General features: G+C 58.1%; 2 protein-coding genes and 1 long non-coding RNA gene across 5 annotated transcripts in view; 1 reads left to right on the top strand and 2 right to left on the bottom strand.

Moving 5' to 3' along the window:
* The window catches only part of NPHS1 (NPHS1 adhesion molecule, nephrin), a 41,460-nt gene extending 33,043 nt beyond the window's left edge, over window positions 1-8,417 (bottom strand). The window contains exons 1-6 of one of the 2 annotated variants that reach the window (XM_071800558.1): window positions 8,362-8,417; window positions 7,040-7,073; window positions 6,241-6,429; window positions 5,223-5,345; window positions 3,405-3,533; window positions 1,284-1,365 (exon numbers count right to left, since the gene is read on the bottom strand). In XM_071800558.1, the coding sequence (XP_071656659.1) occupies window positions 1,284-1,365; window positions 3,405-3,533; window positions 5,223-5,345; window positions 6,241-6,429; window positions 7,040-7,073; window positions 8,362-8,379 (575 nt within the window). In that variant the 5' untranslated portion in view covers window positions 8,380-8,417. The remainder of the gene's footprint in view (window positions 1-1,283; window positions 1,366-3,404; window positions 3,534-5,222; window positions 5,346-6,240; window positions 6,430-7,039; window positions 7,074-8,361) is intronic. The other variant, XM_071800559.1, reaches the window with a different exon arrangement.
* Window positions 8,418-9,254: 837 nt separating this feature from the next.
* On the bottom strand, window positions 9,255-19,094 carry LOC136114381 (uncharacterized). The gene is made up of 6 exons (XR_010653080.2): window positions 19,009-19,094; window positions 13,296-13,328; window positions 12,845-12,919; window positions 10,955-10,988; window positions 10,312-10,334; window positions 9,255-9,748 (listed from the first exon to the last, which is right to left on the bottom strand). It is a non-coding gene; the product is annotated as an uncharacterized lncRNA (long non-coding RNA).
* The window catches only part of LOC136114377 (leucine-rich repeat LGI family member 4-like), a 30,798-nt gene continuing 20,848 nt past the window's right edge, over window positions 9,627-19,576 (top strand). For both annotated transcript variants that reach the window (XM_071800568.1, XM_071800566.1), the window contains exon 1: window positions 9,627-9,790. In XM_071800568.1, the coding sequence (XP_071656669.1) occupies window positions 9,627-9,790 (164 nt within the window). The remainder of the gene's footprint in view (window positions 9,791-19,576) is intronic.

Genomic DNA, 19,576 nt, shown 5'->3' with positions numbered 1-19,576 from the left:
AGGCAACTGGGAGGGAACTGGTACCCAATGGAACCCAATGGGACCCAATGGGAGGGACTGGGAGGAACTGGGACCCAAGGGGACCCAAGGGGACCCAATGGGACCCAATGGGAGGGACTGGGACCCAATGGGACCCAATGGGAGGGACTGGGAGGAACTGGGACCCAAGGGGACCCAAGGGGACCCAAGGGGACCCAATGGGAGGAACTGGGACCCAATGGGACCCAATGGGACCCAATGGGACGGACCGGGATGGGAGGGACTGGGACCCAATGGGACCCAATGGGACCCAATGGGAGGGAGTGGGACCCAATGGGACCCAATGGGACCCAATGGGACCCAATGGGACGGACCGGGATGGGAGGGACTGGGACCCAATGGGACCCAATGGGACCCAATGGGAGGGAGTGGGACCCAATGGGACCCAATGGGAGGGAGTGGGAGGGACTGGGACCCAATGGGAGGGACTGGGACCCAATGGGACCCAATGGGAGGGACTTGGATCCAATGAGACCCAATGGGACCCAATGAGAGGGACTGGGATCCAATGGGACCCAATGGGACCCAATGGGACCCAATGGGAGGGACTGGGATGGACTGGGACCCAATGGGACCCAACAGGAGGGACTGGGAGGGACTGGGATCCAATGGGACCCAATGAGACTCAATGGGAGGGACTGGGATAGACTGAGAGGGAACTGGGACCCAATGGGACCCAATGGGACCCAACGGGACCCAACGGGATCCAATGGGAGGGACTGGGACCCAATGAGACTCAATGGAACCCAAAGGGACCCAAAGGGACCCAATGGGACCCAATGGGACCCAAAGGGAGGGAACTGGGAGGGAACTGGGAGGGAACTGGGAGGGAACTGGGACCCAATGGGACCCAATCGGAGGGACTGGGAGGGACTGGGAGGGACTGGGACCCAAGGGGACCCAAGGGGACCCAAGGGGACCCAAGGGGAGGGAACTGGGACACAATGGCCATCCTAGGCCACACTGGGCCAGACTGGGCCCCAGTGGTCTATACTGGCCCATAGAAGCTGGTACTGGTCTATACTGGTCTATACTGGTCTATACTGGTCTATACTGGCTTGTAGCAGCCACAGTTTTTCTGTACTGATCTGTACTGGTCTATACTGGCCCATACTGGTGTGTACTGGTCTGTACTGGTCCATACTGGTTTGTAGCAGCCACAGCTTTTCTGTACTGGTCTACACTGGTCCATACTGGTGTGTATTGGTCCATATTGGTCTATACTGGTTTATACTGGTCCGTACCGGGCGGTGGCCTCGCTGGATCCCAGTTTGGGATGCGAAGTCTCCAGGACACGGGTGGTGACGTCGGCCAAGGGCTGCCCCCCTGCCCCAAAATCACCCCAAATCACCCCAAAAATCACCTGAAACCACCCCCAAAACCCCCCAAAACAACCCAAAAAAATCAACACAAATCACCCCAAAATCAGCCCAAAATTCACTCGAAATCAGCCCCAAATCACCCAAAAAATCAGCCCCAAAATCACCCCAAAAATCAGCCCCAAATCACTGAAATCAACACAAAAATCACCCCCCAAAATCAACACGAATCACCCCAAAATCAGCCCCCAAATCAACCCAATTCACTTGAAATCAGCCCCAAATCACCCCAAAAAATCACCCCAAAACACCCCAAAAATCACCCCAAATCTCCCCAAAAAAATCACCCAAAACACCCCAAAAATCACCCCAAATCACCCCAAAAATCAGCCCTGAATAATCACCCCAATCATTCCCAAAATCATCCCCAAATCACAAAAAACCCACCCCAAACACCCCAAAAATCAACACAAATCACCCCCAAAATCACCTGAAATCACCCCAAAAATCAGCCCCAAAATCACTTGAAATCAGCCCCAAATCACCCCAAAAATCACCCAAATCACCCCCAAAATCAGCCCCCAAATTCACTTGAAATCAGCCCCAAAATCAGCCCCAAAATCAACCCCCAAAATCAACCCCCAAAATCACTTGAAATCAGCCCCAAGTCACCCCCAAAATCACCCCCAAAATCAGCCCAAAATTCACTTGAAATCAGCCCCAAATCGCCCCCAAAATCACCCAAATCGCCCCCAAAATCACCCTCAAAATCAGCCCCCAAATTCATATGAAATCAGCCCCAAATCACCCCCAAAATCACCCCAATCACCCCAAAAATCACCCCAAAATCAGCCCCCAAATTCACTTGAAATCAGCCCCAAATCACCCCAAAAATCACCCCAAAATCAGCCCCCAAATTCACTTGAAATAGCCCCAAATCACCCCAAAAAACACTCAGATCACCCCAAAAATCACCCCCAAAATCATCCCCAAATTCACTTGAAATCAGCCCCAAATCACCCCCAAAATCACCCCCAAAATCAACCCCCAAAATCACTTGAAATCAGCCCCAAATCACCCCCAAAATCACACAAATCACCCCCAAAATCACCCCCAAAATCAGCCCCCAAATTCACTTGAAATAGCCCCAAATCACCCCCAAAATCACCCAAATCACCCCCAAAATCACCCCCAAAATCTGCCCCAAATTAACTTGAAATCAGCCCCAAATCACCCCCAAAATTACCCCCAAAATCACTTGAAATCAGCCCCAAATCACCCCCAAAATCACCCCAATCACCCCAAAAATCACCCCAAAATCAGCCCCCAAATTCACTTGAAATAGCCCCAAATCACCCCCAAAATCACTCAAATCACCCCAAAAATCAGCCCTAAATTCACTTGAAATAGCCCCAAATCACCCCCCAAATCACCCCCAATATCACTTGAAATCAGCCCCAAATCACCCCCAAAATCACCCAAATCACCCCCAAAAATCACCCCCAAAATCACCCCCAAAATCACCAAAATCACCCCCCAAATCAGCCCAAAATTCACTCAAAATCAGCCCCAAATCAGCCCCAAAATCACCCCAAAAACCACCCCAAAAACCACCCGAACCCCCCCAAAATCACCCAAATCACCCCCAAATCAGGCCCCAATTACAAAACAAACCCCCAAAATCACCTCAAATCACCCCAAAAATCCACCCCCCAAAAAACCACTCCAAAAATCACCCCAAAATCCCCAAATCACCCCAAAAATACCCCAAATCACCCCCAAAAATCAGCTCCATAATCCCCCCGAAATCCCAAATCCCAAAATGCCCCCAAAATGCCCCAAAATGCCCCAAAATCCCGCATCCTAAAATGTTGCATTTTACCCCCAAAACCACCCCTAAAAGACCCCAAAACCCCTCAAATTCCCCCCAAAACTCATCCCCCAACCCCCCTACCCCCTCCCCACCCCCCCACCCCCCAAAAGTCCCCAAAACGACCCCAAAATGACCCCAAAATGCCCCAAAAATGCCCCAAGAATCGCGCTGACCCAGGGTGAAGCGGATTTGCGCGGGAGGGCGCGCGGGGGGGGCGTGGCAGGTCACGTGCACCTCGGCCCCGCCCACCCACGGAAGCTCCGCCCCCGGCGGCAGCTCCAACCTCGGCGGACCCGGCGGCACTGGGGACGAAACCAGTTCGGACCAGTAAGGGACTGGGAACCCCAGTGACCCTCCCAGTGACCCCCAGTGCCCTCCCAGTAAGTCCCAGTAACACCCAGTAAGTCCCAGTGACCCTCCCAGTGACCCCCAGTATCTCCCAGTAACACCCAGTTCCCTCCCAGTTCCCTCCCAGTCACCCCCATTCCCCTCCCAGTGCCTCCCATTCCCCTCCAAGTCCCTCCCAGTAACACCCAGTTCCCTCCCAGTTCCCTCCCAGTAACACCCAGTCTATCCCAGTGCCTCCCAGTTCCCTCCCAGTGACTCCCATTACTTCCCAGTGCCCCCCATTCCCCTCCCAATCCCCCCCAGTTCCTCCCAGTCACCCCCATTCCCCTCCCATTGACCTCCCAGTTCCCTCCCAGTAACACCCAGTCTATCCCAATCCCTCCCAGTCCCTCCCAGTGACTCCCATTACTTCCCAGTGCCCCCCATTCCACTCCCAGTCCCTCCCAGTAACACCCAGTTCCCTCCCAGTTCCCTCCCAGTCAACCCCATTCCCCTCCCAGTGCCTCCCAGTTCCCTCCCAGTGCCTCCCATTACTTCCCAGTGCCCCCCATTCCCCTCCCAGTCCCTCCCAGTAACACCCAGTTCCCTCCCATTCCCCTTCCAGTAACACCCAGTCTATCCCAGTGCCTCCCAGTTCCCTCCCAGTGACTCCTGTTACTTCCCAGTGCCCCCCATTCCCCTCCCAGTCCCTCCCAGTCCCTCCCAGTAACACCCAGTTCCCTCCCAGTCCCTCCCAGTAACACCCAGTTCCCTCCCAGTAACACCCAGTCTATCCCAGTGCCTCCCAGTAACACCCAGTTTCCTCCCAGTTCCCTCCCAGTCACCCCCATTCCCCTCCCAGTGCCTCCCAGTTCCCTCCCAGTGACCCCCATTCCCCTCCCAGTGCCTCCCATTACTTCCCAGTGCCCCCCATTCCCCTCCCAGTCCCTCCCAGTCACACCCAGTTCCCTCCCATTCCCCTTCCAGTAACACCCAGTCTATCCCAGTGCCTCCCAGTTCCCTCCCAGTGACTCCCGTTACTTCCCAGTGCCCCCATTCCCCTCCCAGTCCCTCCCAGTCCCTCCCAGTAACACCCAGTTCCCTCCCAGTTCCCTCCCAGTGACCCCCATTCCCCTCCCAGTGCCTCCCAGTTCCCTCCCAGTGCCTCCCATTACTTCCCAGTGCCCCCCATTCCCCTCCCAGTCCCTCCCAGTAACACCCAGTTCCCTCCCATTCCCCTTCCAGTCACCCCCATTCCCCTCCCAGTGCCTCCCAGTTCCCTCCCAGTGACTCCCATTACTTCCCAGTGCCCCCCACTCCCCTCCCAGTCCCTCCCAGTAACACCCAGTTCCCTCCCAGTAACACCCAGTCTATCCCAGTGCCTCCCAGTAACACCCAGTTTCCTCCCAGTTCCCTCCCAGTCACCCCCATTCCCCTCCCAGTGCCTCCCAGTTCCCTCCCAGTGCCTCCCATTACTTCCCAGTGCCTCCCATTCCCCTCCCAGTCCCTCCCAGTAACACCCAGTTCCCTCCCAGTTCCCTCCCAGTAACTCCCAGTCTATCCCAGTGCCTCCCAGTTCCCTCCCAGTGACTCCCATTACTTCCCAGTGACCCCCATTCCCCTCCCAGTCCCTCCCAGTCCCTCCCAGTGCTCCCAGTGCTCACCCAGCACGGTGAGCTGGGCAGGGCGGGACCCGCGGGGGGCGGTGCCGTTCCCCTCCCCCACCTGGCACTGGAACTCGGCGTCGTCATCCAGGGACACGCCCGAGATCACCAGGTGGTGCTGCCCTGGACCCAGGAGTGCCCCAGGGGACCCAGGAATGCCCCAGGGGACCCAGGAGTTCAGGGAGGGACCCAGGAGTGCCCCAGGGGACCCAGGAATGCCCCAGGGGACCAAATAGGGGACCCGGGAGTTCGGGAGGGACCCAGGAGTGCCCCAGGGGACCAAATAGGGGACCCAGGAGTTCGGGAGGGACCCAGGAGTTCAGGGAGGGACCCAGGAGTTCGGGGAGGGACCCAGGAGTTCGGGGAGGGACCCAGGAGTTCGGGAAGGGACCCAGGAGTTCGGGGAGGGACCCAGGAGTTCGGGGAGGGACCCAGGAGTTCAGGGAGGGACCCAGGAGTTCGGGAGGGACCCAGGAGTTCGGGAAGGGACCCAGGAGTTCGGGAGGGACCCAGGAGTTCGGGAGGGACCCAGGAGTTCGGGGAGGGACCCAGGAGTTCGGGGAGGGACCCAGGAGTTCGGGAGGGACCCAGGAGTTCGGGAAGGGACCCAGGAGTTCGGGAGGGACCCAGGAGTTCGGGAGGGACCAAGGAGTTTGGGGAGGGACCCAGGAGTTCGGGGAGGGACCCAGGAGTTCGGGAGGGACCCAGGAGTTCGGGGAGGGACCCAGGAGTTCGGGGAGGGACCCAGGAGTTCGGGGAGGGACCAAATAGGGGATCCAGATGTTCAGGGGACCCAGGAGTTCAGGAGGGACCCAGGAGTGCCCCAGGGGACCCAGGAGTTCGGGAGGGACCCAGGAGTTTGGGAAGGGACCCAGGAGTTCGGGGAGGGACCCAGGAGTTCGGGGGGGACCCTGGAGTGCCCCAGTGGACCCAGGAGTTCGGGAGGGACTCCCACCCCCAACCTCCACCTCCTTTAATCCCCATGAAGCCCCTCCCCCTCCCCTTTAGCCCCGCCCACCTTTCCTCGGGTCTCCAGCCAATCGGTAGCGGGGGTGGGCGGGGCCGGGCAGTTGGCCCAATAGGAGCCCGTCCCGTGCCCACTGCACGGCCCCGCCCCCCCGCACGGCGCAGCGAAGCTCCGCCCCCCCGCCCAGCACCGCGCTCCCATTGGTCGGCTCCTCCAGGAATGGCCAGGTGGCCACGCCCACTGGGGGGGAAAGGTGGGGAAAAGGGGCGGGGCTTAAGGAGGCTCCGCCCCCCCCTTCCCGAGTCTGGGTGACCTTTGGTGACCTTTGGTGACCTCTGGTGTGACCCCCCCATGTGACCCCCCCCCCAATTACACCCCATGACCTTTCATGACCCCATGTGACCCTCATGACCCCCCCATGTGACCCCAATTTCACCCCGTGACCCCCAATGTGACCCCTATGACCCCACATGTGACCCCATGTGACCCCCATGACCCCCTCAATGTGACCCCTGTGACCCCACACGTGACCCCCATGAACCCCCATGTGACCCCTATGACCCCACACGTGACCCCCCGTGTGACCCCATGTGACCCCCATGGCCCCATGTGACCCCCATGTGACCCCCATGACCCCCCCAATGTGACCCCTACGACCTCACATGTGACCCCACATGACCCCCATGACCCCCATGTGACCCTCCATGTGACCCCCATGACCCCCATGTGACTCCCACGACCCCACATGATCCCCATGTGACCCCCATGACCCCCATGTGACCCCATGACCCCTCGTGACCCCGTGACCTCTCGTGACCCCGTGACCTCTCGTGACCCCGTGACCTCTCACCTGGGACCCCCCTGAGCAGCAGCACCAGTAGCAGCTGCCGGAGGTCAAAGGGCAAAGGTCAACCCCGTGACCCCTAATTAACCCCCTAATTAACCCCATAGACCCCTAATTAACCCCATAGAGCCCTAATTAGCCCATAGACCCCTAATTACCCATAGAGTCTAATTACCCATAGACCCCTAATTACCCCCATAGACCCCTAATTAACCCCATAGACCCCTAACTATAGACCCCTGATTAACGCATAGACCCTTAATTACCCCATAGACCCCTAATTAGCCCCATGGACCCCTAATTAACCCCATAGACCCCTAACTATAGACCCCTAATTAACCCATAGCCCCCTAATGAACCCATAGACCCCTAATTACCCCCATAGACCCCTTAATTAACCCCATAGATCCCTAATTAACCCCATAGACCCCTAATTATAGACCCCTAATGAACCCATAGACCCCTAATTAACACATAGACCCTTAATTACCCCATAGACCCCTAATTAACCCCATAGACCCCTAATTAACCCATAGACCCCTAATTACCCCCATAGACCCCTAATTAACACATAGACCCTTAATTACCCCATAGACCCCTAATTAACCCCATAGACCCCTAATTACCCCATAGACCCCTAATTAGCCCATAGACCCCTAATGAACCCCCATAGACCCCTAATTACCCCCATAGACCTCTAATTAACCCCATAGACCCTTAATTGCCCCCATAGACCTCTAACCATAGACCCCTAATTACCCCATAGAACCCTAATTAACCTCCATAGACCCCTAATTAACCCCATAGACCCCTAACCATAGACCCCTAATTACCCCATAGAACCCCAATTAAGCTCCATAGACCCCTAATTACCCCCATAGACCCCTAATGAACCCATAGACCCCTCAATTAACCCCATAGACCACTAACCATAGACCCCTAATTAAGCCCATAGACCCCTAATTAACCCCATAGATCCCTAATTAATCCATAGACCCCTAATTAACCCCATAGACCCCTAACCATAGACCCCTAATTAACCCCATAGATCCCTAATTAATCCATAGACCCCTAATTACCCCATAGACCCCTAACCATAGACCCCTAATTAAGCTCCATAGACCCCTAATTAACCCCATAGACCCCTTAATTAACCCCATAGACCCCTAACCATAGACCCCTAATTAACCCCATAGACTCCTAATGAACCCATAGACCCCTAATTAACCCCCATAGACTCCTAATAAACCCCATAGACCCCTAATTACCCCCATAGACCCCTAATTAACCCCATGGATCCCTAATTAACCCCATAGACCCCTAATTACCCCCCGTGGCCCGTCCATGGCAGCGCTGGGAGCGAATGGGCGGGGGGGGCCCGGACGCCTGGGTCCCCTTTCAGGGGGGAGGGGCGGAGCCAGAGACCCCCCCCCAGGCACCTCCCCGGACGCCTGGGTCCCTCCCGAACTCCTGGGTCCCTCCCGAATTCCTGGGTCCCTCCCGAACTCCTGGGTCCCTCCCCCACTGACAGGGGAATGTGGGGAATGTGGGGGGGGGGTGACAGGAACCAGCTGGGACCTGGAGGGACCCAGGCGTCCGAGAGGGACCCAGGAGTTCGGGGGGGACCCAGGCGTCCGAGAGGGACCCAGGAGTTCGGGGGGGATCCATGTTTTGGGATCCCCCCAAATTTACTCCTGGGTCCCTCCCCGAACTCCTGGGTCCCTCCCCGAACTCCTGGGTCCCCCCGAACTCCTGGGTCCCCCCCGAACTCCTGGGTCCCCCCGAACTCCTGGGTCACTCCCCGAACTCCTGGGTCCCTTCCCGAACTCCTGGGTCCCTCCCGAACTCCTGGGTCCCCCCCGAACTCCTGGGTCCATCCCCGAACTCCTGGGTCCCTCCCGAACTCCTGGGTCTCCCCCGAACTCCTGGGTCCCTCCCGAACTCCTGGGTCCCCCCACACTCCTGGGTCCCCCCGAACTCCTGGGTCTCCCCCGAACTCCTGGGTCCCTCCCGAACTCCTGGGTCCCTCCCGAACTCCTGGGTCCCCCCACACTCCTGGGTCCCCCCGAACTCCTGGGTCCCCCCGAACTCCTGGGTCTCCCCCGAACTCCTGGGTCCCTCCCGAACTCCTGGGTCTCCCCCGAACTCCTGGGTCCCCCCCGAACTCCTGGGTCCCCCCCGAACTCCTGGGTCCCTCCCGAACTCCTGGGTCCCCCAGCGCTGCTTATCAAACGTTTCCTTTATTTCCGTGCGTGGGGGGAGCAGCAAATTTTGGGGGGGCAAAGGGGGGGGGGGGGAACCCCCAAACCCCCCCGAATTCCCCTCCCCCCACCCCATTTGGGGGAGGGGCCCAATTTGGGGGGGGGAGGGGCGTGATTTTTGGGGGGGGTGGGGGCTCCCCAAGGTTGGAAAGTGCGATTCAAAGGGGGGGGGGTGGCCCCGATTTTGGGGGGGGTCCCCCCATTCTGGGGGGTCCTTGGCTCTGTGGGGGGGTTGGGTGGGTGGGGGGGACCCCGAATTTCATCCCCTCCCCCCCCCGCCCCCCCCCTCCCTCCCCGTTGTGTTTGGTTGTGGGGGGGGGGGAAGGGCGCGCATGCACCGGAGGGACCCAGGCGTCCGGGAGGGACCCAGGCGTCCGGGAGGGACCCAGGCGTCCGGGAAGAGGCGTGGCTCTCGGCGAAGGGGGCGGAGCCTACGCGGTGGCCGCGGGGGCTGCTGGGAAAGAGAGAGAGAGATCGAAAATCAGAGGGGACCCAGGTGTTCGGGAAGGGACCCAGGAGTTCGGGAGGGACCCAGGAGTTCGGGGAGGGACCCAGGAGTGCGGGAGGGACCCAAGAGTTCGGGAGGGACCCAGGAGTTCGGGAAGGGACCCGGGAGTTCGGGGAGGGACCCAGGAGTTCGGGAAGGGGGGGTGGGGAACCCAGGAGTTCGGGGAGGGACCCAGGAGTTCGGGGAGGGACCCAGGAGTTCGGGAGGGACCCAGGAGTTCGGGGAGGGACCCAGGAGTTCGGGAGGGACCCAGGAGTTCGGGGGGGACCCAGGAGTTCGGGAAGGGACCCAGGAGTTCGGGGAGGGACCCAGGAGTTCGGGAGGGACCCAGGAGTTCGGGAGGGACCCAGGAGTCCGGAGGCCCCACCCCCGCCCCTCCCCCATGCAGCTGCCCCAGGCCCCTCCCCCAATCCTGCAGGGGACCCGCCCTCCACCCCTTGGTGACGTCACCTGTTGCCATGGCAACCGCAGCATTTTCCCCCCCCCCTTTTTGCCCCTCCCCCACTCACGGGTCTTCGGTTGGTCCGGGGGGCTGTGGGGGGAGGGGCGGGTCAGGGGGGGTCCCCAAAATTATGGGGGGGCCCCAATAATGGGGGTGGACCCCAAAGTCTTATGGGGGGGTCTAAATATAGGGGGGGACCCCAAATATGGGGGGATCCCAATAATAGGGGGTCCCCAATAATTTATGGGGGTCATGGGGGGACCCAAATAATGGGGGGGACCCCAATAATATGGGGGGGGTCATAGGGGTCATGGGGGGGGTCCCCAAATAATGGGGGCCCCCAATAATGGGGGGGTCCCCAATAATTTATGGGGGTCATGGGGGGACCCCAATAATATGGGGGAGTCATGGGGGGGTCCCCGAATTATGGGGGGACCCCAAATATGGGGGACACCAATAATAGGGGGGGACCCCAATGTCTTATGGGAGGGACCCCAAATATGGGGGGGACCCCAAATATGTAGGGACCCCAATACTATGGGGGGGGTCATGTGGGGGGGGTCTCAATAATTGGGGGACCCCAATAATAATGGGGACCCCAAAGTTTTTTGGGGGGGGTCCCCAATAATTGGGGGGACCCCAATAATTGATGGGGTCATGGGGGGGTCCCCAATAATAAGGGGGGACCCCAAATGTGGGGGGGTCCTTACCTGGGTTCGGCCTTTTTGCACTTGAACTTCTTACCTATGGGGGGAAATGGGGGGGACCCCAAAATTAAGGGGGGGACCCCCAGAATTGGGGGGGACCCGGGGTGGGGGGGGGGTCGTTTTTGGGGTGTAAATGGGAATATTGGGGTGGTAAAGGGGGATTTTTGGGGGTGCAAAGAGGGGAATTGGGGGTTTGGTGGGGTTGTTCACTCTGGAGCGGAATGATGGCAACAAGAATTGGGGCTCAGGGGGAATTTGGGGGGGTTCAGGGTCAGATTTGGGGGTTCAGGGGGAATTTTGGGGGTCCAGGGTGAAATTTGGGGGTTCAGGGTCAATTTTGGGGTTCAGGGAATATTTTGGGGTTCAAGGTGAATTTGGGGGTTCAGGGTCAGTTTTGGGGTTCGGGGTGAATTTTGGGGGTTCAGAGTCAAATTTTGGGGTTCAAGGTCAAGTTTGGGGTTCTGGTTCAATTTTGGGGTTCAGGGTCAAATTTGGGGGTTCAGGATAAGTTTTGGGGTTCAGGGTCGTATTTGGGGGTTCAGGTTCAATTTGGGGGTTCAGGGTCATATTTGAGGGTTCAGGTTCAATTTTGGGGTTCAGGATCAAATTGGGGGGTTCAAGGTGAATTTGGGGGTCCAGGGTCATATTTGGGGGTTCAGGTTCAATTTTGGGGTTCAGGGTCAGTTTTGGGGGTCCCTGCTGATTTTTGGGGTTCAGGATCAAATTGGGGGGTTCAAGGTGAATTTTGGGGTTCAGGGACATATTTGAGGGTTCAGGGTCAAATTGGGGGGTTCAAGGTCAATTTGGGGGTTCAGGTTCAATTTTGGGGTTCAGGGTCAGTTTTGGGGGTTCAGGGTCAGTTTTGGGGTTCAGGGTCAGTTTTTGGGGGTCAGGATCAAATTGGGGGGTTCAAGGTGAATTTGGGGGTCCAGGGTCATATTTGGGGGTTCAGGTTCAATTTTGGGGTTCAGGGTCAGTTTGGGGCTTCAGGGTCAATTTTGGGGGTTCAGGATCAAATTGGGGGGTTCCAGGTCAATTTTGGGGCTCAGGGCCAATTTTGGGGTTCAGGGTCAGTTTTGGGGGTTCAGGGTCAGTTTTGGGGTTCAGGGTCAGTTTTTGGGGGTCAGGATCAAATTGGGGGGTTCAAGGTGAATTTGGGGGTCCAGGGTCATATTTGGGGGTTCAGGTTCAATTTTGGGGTTCAGGGTCAGTTTGGGGCTTCAGGGTCAATTTTGGGGGTTCAGGATCAAATTGGGGGGTTCCAGGTCAATTTTGGGGTTCAGGTTCAATTTTGGGGTTCAGGGTCAGTTTTGGGGGTTCAGGGTCAAATTTGGGGGTTCAGGGTGAATTTTGGGGTTCAGGGTCAATTTTGGGGGTTCGGGATCAAATTGTGGGGTTCCAGGTCAATTTTGGGGTTCAGGGCCAATTTTGGGGGTTCAGGGTCAAATTTGGGGGTTCAGGGTCAGTTTTGGGGGTTCAGGGTTAAATTTGGGGGTTCAGGGTGAATTTTGGGGTTCAGGGTCAATTTTGGGGGTTCGGGATCAAATTGGGGGGTTCAAGGTGAATTTGGGGGTTCAGGATCAGTTTTGGGGGTTCCGGGTCAAATTTGGGGGTTCAAGGTGAAGTTGGGGGTTCAGGGTCAAATTTGGGGGTTCAGGGTGAATTTTGGGGGTTCAGGGTGAATTTTGGGGTTCAGGATCAATTTTGAGGGTTCAGGGTGAATTTTGGGGGTTCAGCTGATTTTGGGGTGATTTGGGGTATTTTGGGGTGATTTTGAGGTATTTTGGGGTATTTTGGGGTGATTTTGGGGTATTTTGGGGTGTTTGAGGGGGATTTTGGGGTGATTTGGGGGTGATTTTGGGGTGATTAGGGGGGATTTTGGGGTTCACTCACTCAGCGCCACCAGGATCCCGAAGACGAACATCCCGATGGCCAAAACCAGCCCGGCCCAGCGTAGAGATTCATAATCTGCCCAAAATCCCCCAAAATCACCCCAAAATCACCCCCAAAATCACCCCAAATCACCCCAAATCAACCCAACCAACCCAAGCACTCGGAATCTGCCCAAAAACCCCCAAAATCATCCCAAAAATCACCCCCAAAATCACCCCAAATCACCCCAAATCAACCCAACCAGCCCGGCCCAGCGAAGGGAATCGGAATCTGCCCAAAATCCCCCAAAATCACCCCAAAAATCACCCAAAATCACCCCAAATCACCCCAAATCAACCCAACCAGTCTGGCCCAGTGTAGAGAATCGGAATCTGCCCCAAAATCCCCCGAAATCACCCCAAAAATCACCCCAAATCACCCCCAAAATCACCCCCCCCCCCCCAATTCTCACCATAGTTGAAGGGATCCTTGGCCCGGGCGGCTTCTGGGGAGAAAGGGACCCAGGAGTTCGGGAGGGACCCAGGAGTTCGGGGGGGACCCAGGAGTTCGGGAGGGACCCAGGAGTTCGGGGGGGGACCCAGGAGTTCGGGAGGGACCCAGGAGTTCGGGAGGGGACCCAGGAGTTCGGGAGGGACCCAGGAGTTCGGGGGGGACCCAGGAGTTCGGGAGGGACCCAGGAGTTCGGGGGGGGACCCAGGAGTTCAGGAGGGACCCAGGAGTTCGGGTGTTTCCCTGACACTCTGTTCACTCTGGAGCGTAATGATGGGGACATGCAGGGTCTGTTCATTCAGTCTGTTCACTCTGGAGTGGAATGATGGGGTTGTGCAGGGTCTGTTCACTCTGGAGCGGAATGATGGGGATATAGGGGTTTGTTCACTCTGGAGCGGAATGATGGGGACATGTGGGGTCTGTTCACTCTGGAGCGGAATGATGGGGACACAGGGGGTCTGTTCACTCTGGAGCGGAATGATGGGGACATGCGGGGTCTGTTCACTCTGGAGCGGAATGATGGGGACGTGCAGGGTCTGTTCACCCTGGAGCGGAATGATGGGGACGTGCAGGGTCTGTTCACTCTGGAGTGGAATGATGGGGAAATAGGGGTTTGTTCACTCTGGAGCGGAATGATGGGGACATGAGGGGTCTGTTCACTCTGGAGTGGAATGATGGGGACATGCAGGGTCTGTTCATTCAGTCTGTTCACTCTGGAGCGGAATGATGGGGACATGAGGGGTCTGTTCACTCTGGAGCAGAATAGTGGGGACATGGGGGGTGTGTTCACTCTGGAGCGGAATGATGGGGACATGCAGGGTCTGTTCATTCAGTCTGTTCACTCTGGAGCGGAATGATGGGGACATGAGGGGTCTGTTCACTCTGGATCGGAATGATGGGGACATGTGGGGTCTGTTCACTCTGGAGCGGAATGATGGGGACAAGGGGGGTTTGTTCACTCTGGAGCGGAATGATGGGGACAAGGGGGGTTTGTTCACTCTGGAGAGGAATGGTGGGGACGTGCAGGGTCTGTTCACTCTGGAGTGGAATGATGGGGTTGTGCAGGGTCTGTTCACTCTGGAGCGTAATGATGGGGACGTGCTGGGTCTATTCATTCAGTCTGTTCACTCTGGAGCGGAATAATGGGGACATGAGGGGTCTGTTCACTCTGGAGCGGAATGATGGGGTTGTGCAGGGTCTGTTCACTCTGGAGCGGAATGATGGGGACACGGGGGGTCTGTTCACTCTGGAGCGGAATGATGGGGACATGAGGGGTCTGTTTACTCTGGAGCGGAATGATGGGGACATGCGGGGTCTGTTCACTCTGGATCGGAATGATGGGGACATGCGGGGTCTGTTCACTCTGGAGCGGAATGGTGGGGACATGGCGGGTGTGTTCACTCTGAAGCGGAATGATGGGGTTGTGCAGGGTCTGTTCACTCTGGATCGGAATGATGGGGACATGAGGGGTCTGTTCACTCTGGAGCGGAATGATGGGGACATGCGGGGTCTGTTCACTCTGGAGTGGAATGATGGGGACGTGCAGGGTCTGTTCACTCTGGAGCGGAATGATGGGGACATGAGGGGTTTGTTCACTCTGGAGCGGAATGGTGGGGACGTGCATGGTCTGTTCACTCTGGAGCGTAATGATGGAGATATAAGGTCTGTTCACTCTGGAGCGGAATGATGGGGATATAAGGTCTGTTCACTCTGGAGCGGAATGATGGGGACATGAGGGGTCTGTTCATTCAGTCTGTTCACTCTGGAGCGGAATGATGGGGTTGTGCAGGGTCTGTTCACTCTGGAGCGGAATGATGGGGACATGAGGGGTCTGTTCACTCTGGAGCGGAATGATGGGGACGTGCAGGGTCTGTTCACTCTGGAGCAGAATGATGGGGAAATAGGGGTTTGTTCACTCTGGAGCGGAACGGTGGGGACATGCAGGGTCTGTTAATTCAGTCTGTTCACTCTGGTGCGGAATGGTGGGGACACGGGGGTCTGTTCACTCTGAAGCGGAATGATGGGGACATGAGGGGTCTGTTCACTCTGGAGCGGAATGATGGGGACGTGCAGGGTCTGTTCACTCTGAAGCGGAATGATGGGGACGTGCAGGGTCTGTTCACTCTGAAGCGGAATGATGGGGACATGAGGGGTCTGTTCACTCTGGAGCGGAATGATGGGGACGTGCAGGGTCTGTTCACTCTGGAGCGGAATGATGGGGGCATGAGGGGTCTGTTCACTCTGGAGTGGAATGATGAGGACATGAGGTGTGTGTTCATTCAGTCTGTTCACTCTGGAGCGGAATGATGGGGATGTAGGGGTCTGTTCACTCTGGAGCGGAATGATGGGGACATGAGGGGTCTGTTCACTCTGGAGCGGAATGATGGGGACATGAGGGGTCTGTTCACTCTGGAGCGGAATGTTGGGGACATGGGGGATCTGTTCACTCTGGAGCGGAATGATGGGGACATGGGGGGTTTGTTCACTCTGGAGCGGAATGATGGGGACATGAGGGGTCTGTTCACTCTGGATCGGAATGATGGGGACATGCGGGGTCTGTTCACTCTGGAGCGGAATGGTGGGGACATGGCGGGTGTGTTCACTCTGGAGCGGAATGATGGGGACATGGGGGGTCTGTTCACTCTGGAGCGGAATGATGGGGACATGGGGGGTCTGTTCACTCTGGAGCGGAATGATGGGGACATGAGGGGTCTGTTCACTCTGGAGCGGAATGATGGGGACGTGAGGGGTCTGTTCACTCTGGAGCGGAATGATGGGGACATGGGGGGTCTGTTCACTCTGGAGTGGAATGATGGGGACATGGGGGGTCTGTTCACTCTGGAGCGGAATGATGGGGACATGAGGGGTCTGTTCACTCTGGAGCGGAATGATGGGGACGTGAGGGGCCTGTTCACTCTGGAGCGGAATGATGGGGACATGGGGGGTCTGTTCGCTCTGGAGCGGAATGATGGGGACATGAGGGGTCTGTTCACTCTGGAGCGGAATGATGGGGACATGTGGGGTCTGTTCACTCTGGAGCAGAATGATGGGGAAATAGGGGTTTGTTCACTCTGGAGCGGAATGATGGGGACAAGGGGGGTTTGTTCACTCTGGAGCGGAATGATGGGGACAAGGGGGGTTTGTTCACTCTGGAGCGGAATGGTGGGGACGTGCAGGGTCTGTTCACTCTGAAGTGGAATGATGGGGTTGTGCAGGGTCTGTTCACTCTGGAGCGTAATGATGGGGACGTGCTGGGTCTGTTCATTCAGTCTGTTCACTCTGGAGCGGAATGATGGGGACATGAGGGGTCTGTTCACTCTGGAGCGGAATGATGGGGTTGTGCAGGGTCTGTTCACTCTGGAGCAGAATGATGGGGATGTAGGGGTCTGTTCACTCTGAAGCGGAATGATGGGGACATGCGGGGTCTGTTCACTCTGGAGCGGAATGATGGGGACATGAGGGGTCTGTTCACTCTGGAGCGGAATGATGGGGACATGAGGGGTCTGTTCACTCTGGATCGGAATGATGGGGACATGCGGGGTCTGTTCACTCTGGAGCGGAATGGTGGGGACATGGCGGGCGTGTTCACTCTGAAGCGGAATGATGGGGTTGTGCAGGGTCTGTTCACTCTGGAGCGGAATGATGGGGACATGAGGGGTCTGTTCACTCTGGAGCGGAATGATGGGGATATAAGGTCTGTTCACTCTGGAGCGGAATGATGGGGACGTGCAGGGTCTGTTCACTCTGGAGCGGAATGATGGGGATATAGGGGTTTGTTCACTCTGGAGCGGAATGATGGGGACATGTGGGGTCTGTTCACTCTGGAGCGGAATGATGGGGTTGTGCAGGGTCTGTTCACTCTGGAGCGGAATGATGGGGACATGGGGGATCTGTTCACTCTGGAGCGGAATGATGGGGACATGCGGGGTCTGTTCACTCTGGAGCGGAATGATGGGGACGTGCAGGGTCTGTTCACCCTGGAGCGGAATGATGGGGACGTGCAGGGTCTGTTCACTCTGGAGTGGAATGATGGGGAAATAGGGGTTTGTTCACTCTGGAGCGGAATGATGGGGACATGAGGGGTCTGTTCACTCTGGAGTGGAATGATGGGGACATGCAGGGTCTGTTCATTCAGTCTGTTCACTCTGGAGCGGAATGATGGGGACATGAGGGGTCTGTTCACTCTGGAGCAGAATAGTGGGGACATGGGGGGTATGTTCACTCTGGAGCGGAATGATGGGGACATGCAGGGTCTGTTCATTCAGTCTGTTCACTCTGGAGCGGAATGATGGGGACATGAGGGGTCTGTTCACTCTGGATCGGAATGATGGGGACATGTGGGGTCTGTTCACTCTGGAGCGGAATGATGGGGAAATAGGGGTTTGTTCACTCTGGAGCAGAATGATGGGGACAAGGGGGGTTTGTTCACTCTGGAGCGGAATGATGGGGACAAGGGGGGTTTGTTCACTCTGGAGAGGAATGGTGGGGACGTGCAGGGTCTGTTCACTCTGAAGTGGAATGATGGGGTTGTGCAGGGTCTGTTCACTCTGGAGCGTAATGATGGGGACGTGCTGGGTCTGTTCATTCAGTCTGTTCACTCTGGAGCGGAATAATGGGGACATGAGGGGTCTGTTCACTCTGGAGCGGAATGATGGGGTTGTGCAGGGTCTGTTCACTCTGGAGCGGAATGATGGGGACACGGGGGGTCTGTTCACTCTGGAGCGGAATGATGGGGACATGAGGGGTCTGTTCACTCTGGAGCGGAATGATGGGGACATGCGGGGTCTGTTCACTCTGGAGCGGAATGATGGGGACAAGGGGGGTCTGTTCACTCTGGAGCGGAATGATGGGGACATGAGGGGTCTGTTCACTCAATCTGTTCACTCTGGAGCGGAATGACGGCCCCGTTCTCTCCTCACCCCCCCTCAGCCCCCCCTCCCGGCCACACCCTGCGTTTGTTTAAGCCCCGCCCCCCCACGCCCCTCCCCCCGCCCCCCCCCCATGCTGCGGCAACAGTGCGGGGACCCCCCCGCCCCTCCCCCACCCCCACCCATCCCGACCCCCCCAATTCTGCACCCACCTGTACCTGCACCCCCCCCATTCTGCACCCCCCCCAACCTCACCCCCCCATGCACCCCCCAATTCCGCACCCCTAAATCTCCCTTATAGTGACCCCCCCAATTCTGCACCCCCCGTCCTGCACCCCCCTGATTCTGCACCCCCAATCCCGCACCCCCCACCCATCCTGACCCCCCCATTTTGCACCCCCCCGTACCGTGCACCCCCTATTTCTGCGCCCCCCCCAATTCTGCACCCCCCCCACCCATCCCGACCCCCCCAATTCTGCACCCCCAGACCCCCAAACCCCTTCCTTTCCCCCCCCCCAATTTTGCACCCACCTGATCCTTCACCCCCTATATCTGCACCCCCCCCAATTCTGCACCCCCCACCCATCCTGACCCCCCCAATTCTGCACCCCCCCACTTCCGCACCCCCCAATTCTGCAGCCCCTAATTCCACCCCCCACCCATCACCCCCCCCGCTCTGCAGCACCCACCTGTACCCACCCCCCCATCCACCCCCCCAAATTCCGCCCCCCCCCCCACCCCCCCATCCCCCTCCGCACCCCCAGGACCCCCCAATTCTGCCCCCCCCATCCCCCCCCCCCCCCCAACCTCCCATCGCGGGCTCCGTGGGGGTGGCCATGGCGGGGGCGATCGGGTTCGTTCGGCTCAATTCGGCTCCGTTCGGCTCCGGGGTCCGATCGGGTTCGTTCGGCTCAATTCGGCTCCGTTCGGCTCCGGGGTCCCTTCGGCTCCGCTCGGCTCCTCCCGGATCCGTTCGGCTCCACTCGGCACCGTTCGGCTGCGCTCGGCTCCACTCGGCTCAGTTCTGGTCCCTTCGGCTCCGCTCGGGTCCCTTCGGCTCCGTTCGGCTCCACTCGGGCCCCTTCGGCTCCGCTCGGGTCCCTTCGGCTCCGCTCGGGTCCATTCGGCTCCACTCGGGTCCCTTCGGCTCCGCTCGGGTCCCTTCGGCTCCGCTCGGGTCCCTTCGGCTCCACTCGGGTCCCTTCGGCTCCGCTCGGGTCCCTTCGGCTCCGCTCGGGTCCCTTCGGCTCCGTTCGGCTCCACTTGGCTCAATTAGGGTCACTTCGGCTCCGCTCGGCTCAATTCGGACCCGTTCGGCACCGGCGGGGGCGGAGCCACAGAGGAGGCCCCGCCCACGAGAGTCGGGACTCGGGGC

The sequence above is a fragment of the Patagioenas fasciata genome, chromosome 31, assembly GCF_037038585.1.
Source record: "Patagioenas fasciata isolate bPatFas1 chromosome 31, bPatFas1.hap1, whole genome shotgun sequence".
In the NCBI taxonomy this organism is placed as follows: domain Eukaryota; kingdom Metazoa; phylum Chordata; class Aves; order Columbiformes; family Columbidae; genus Patagioenas; species Patagioenas fasciata.
This window is presented reverse-complemented; position numbering and strand designations above follow the sequence as displayed.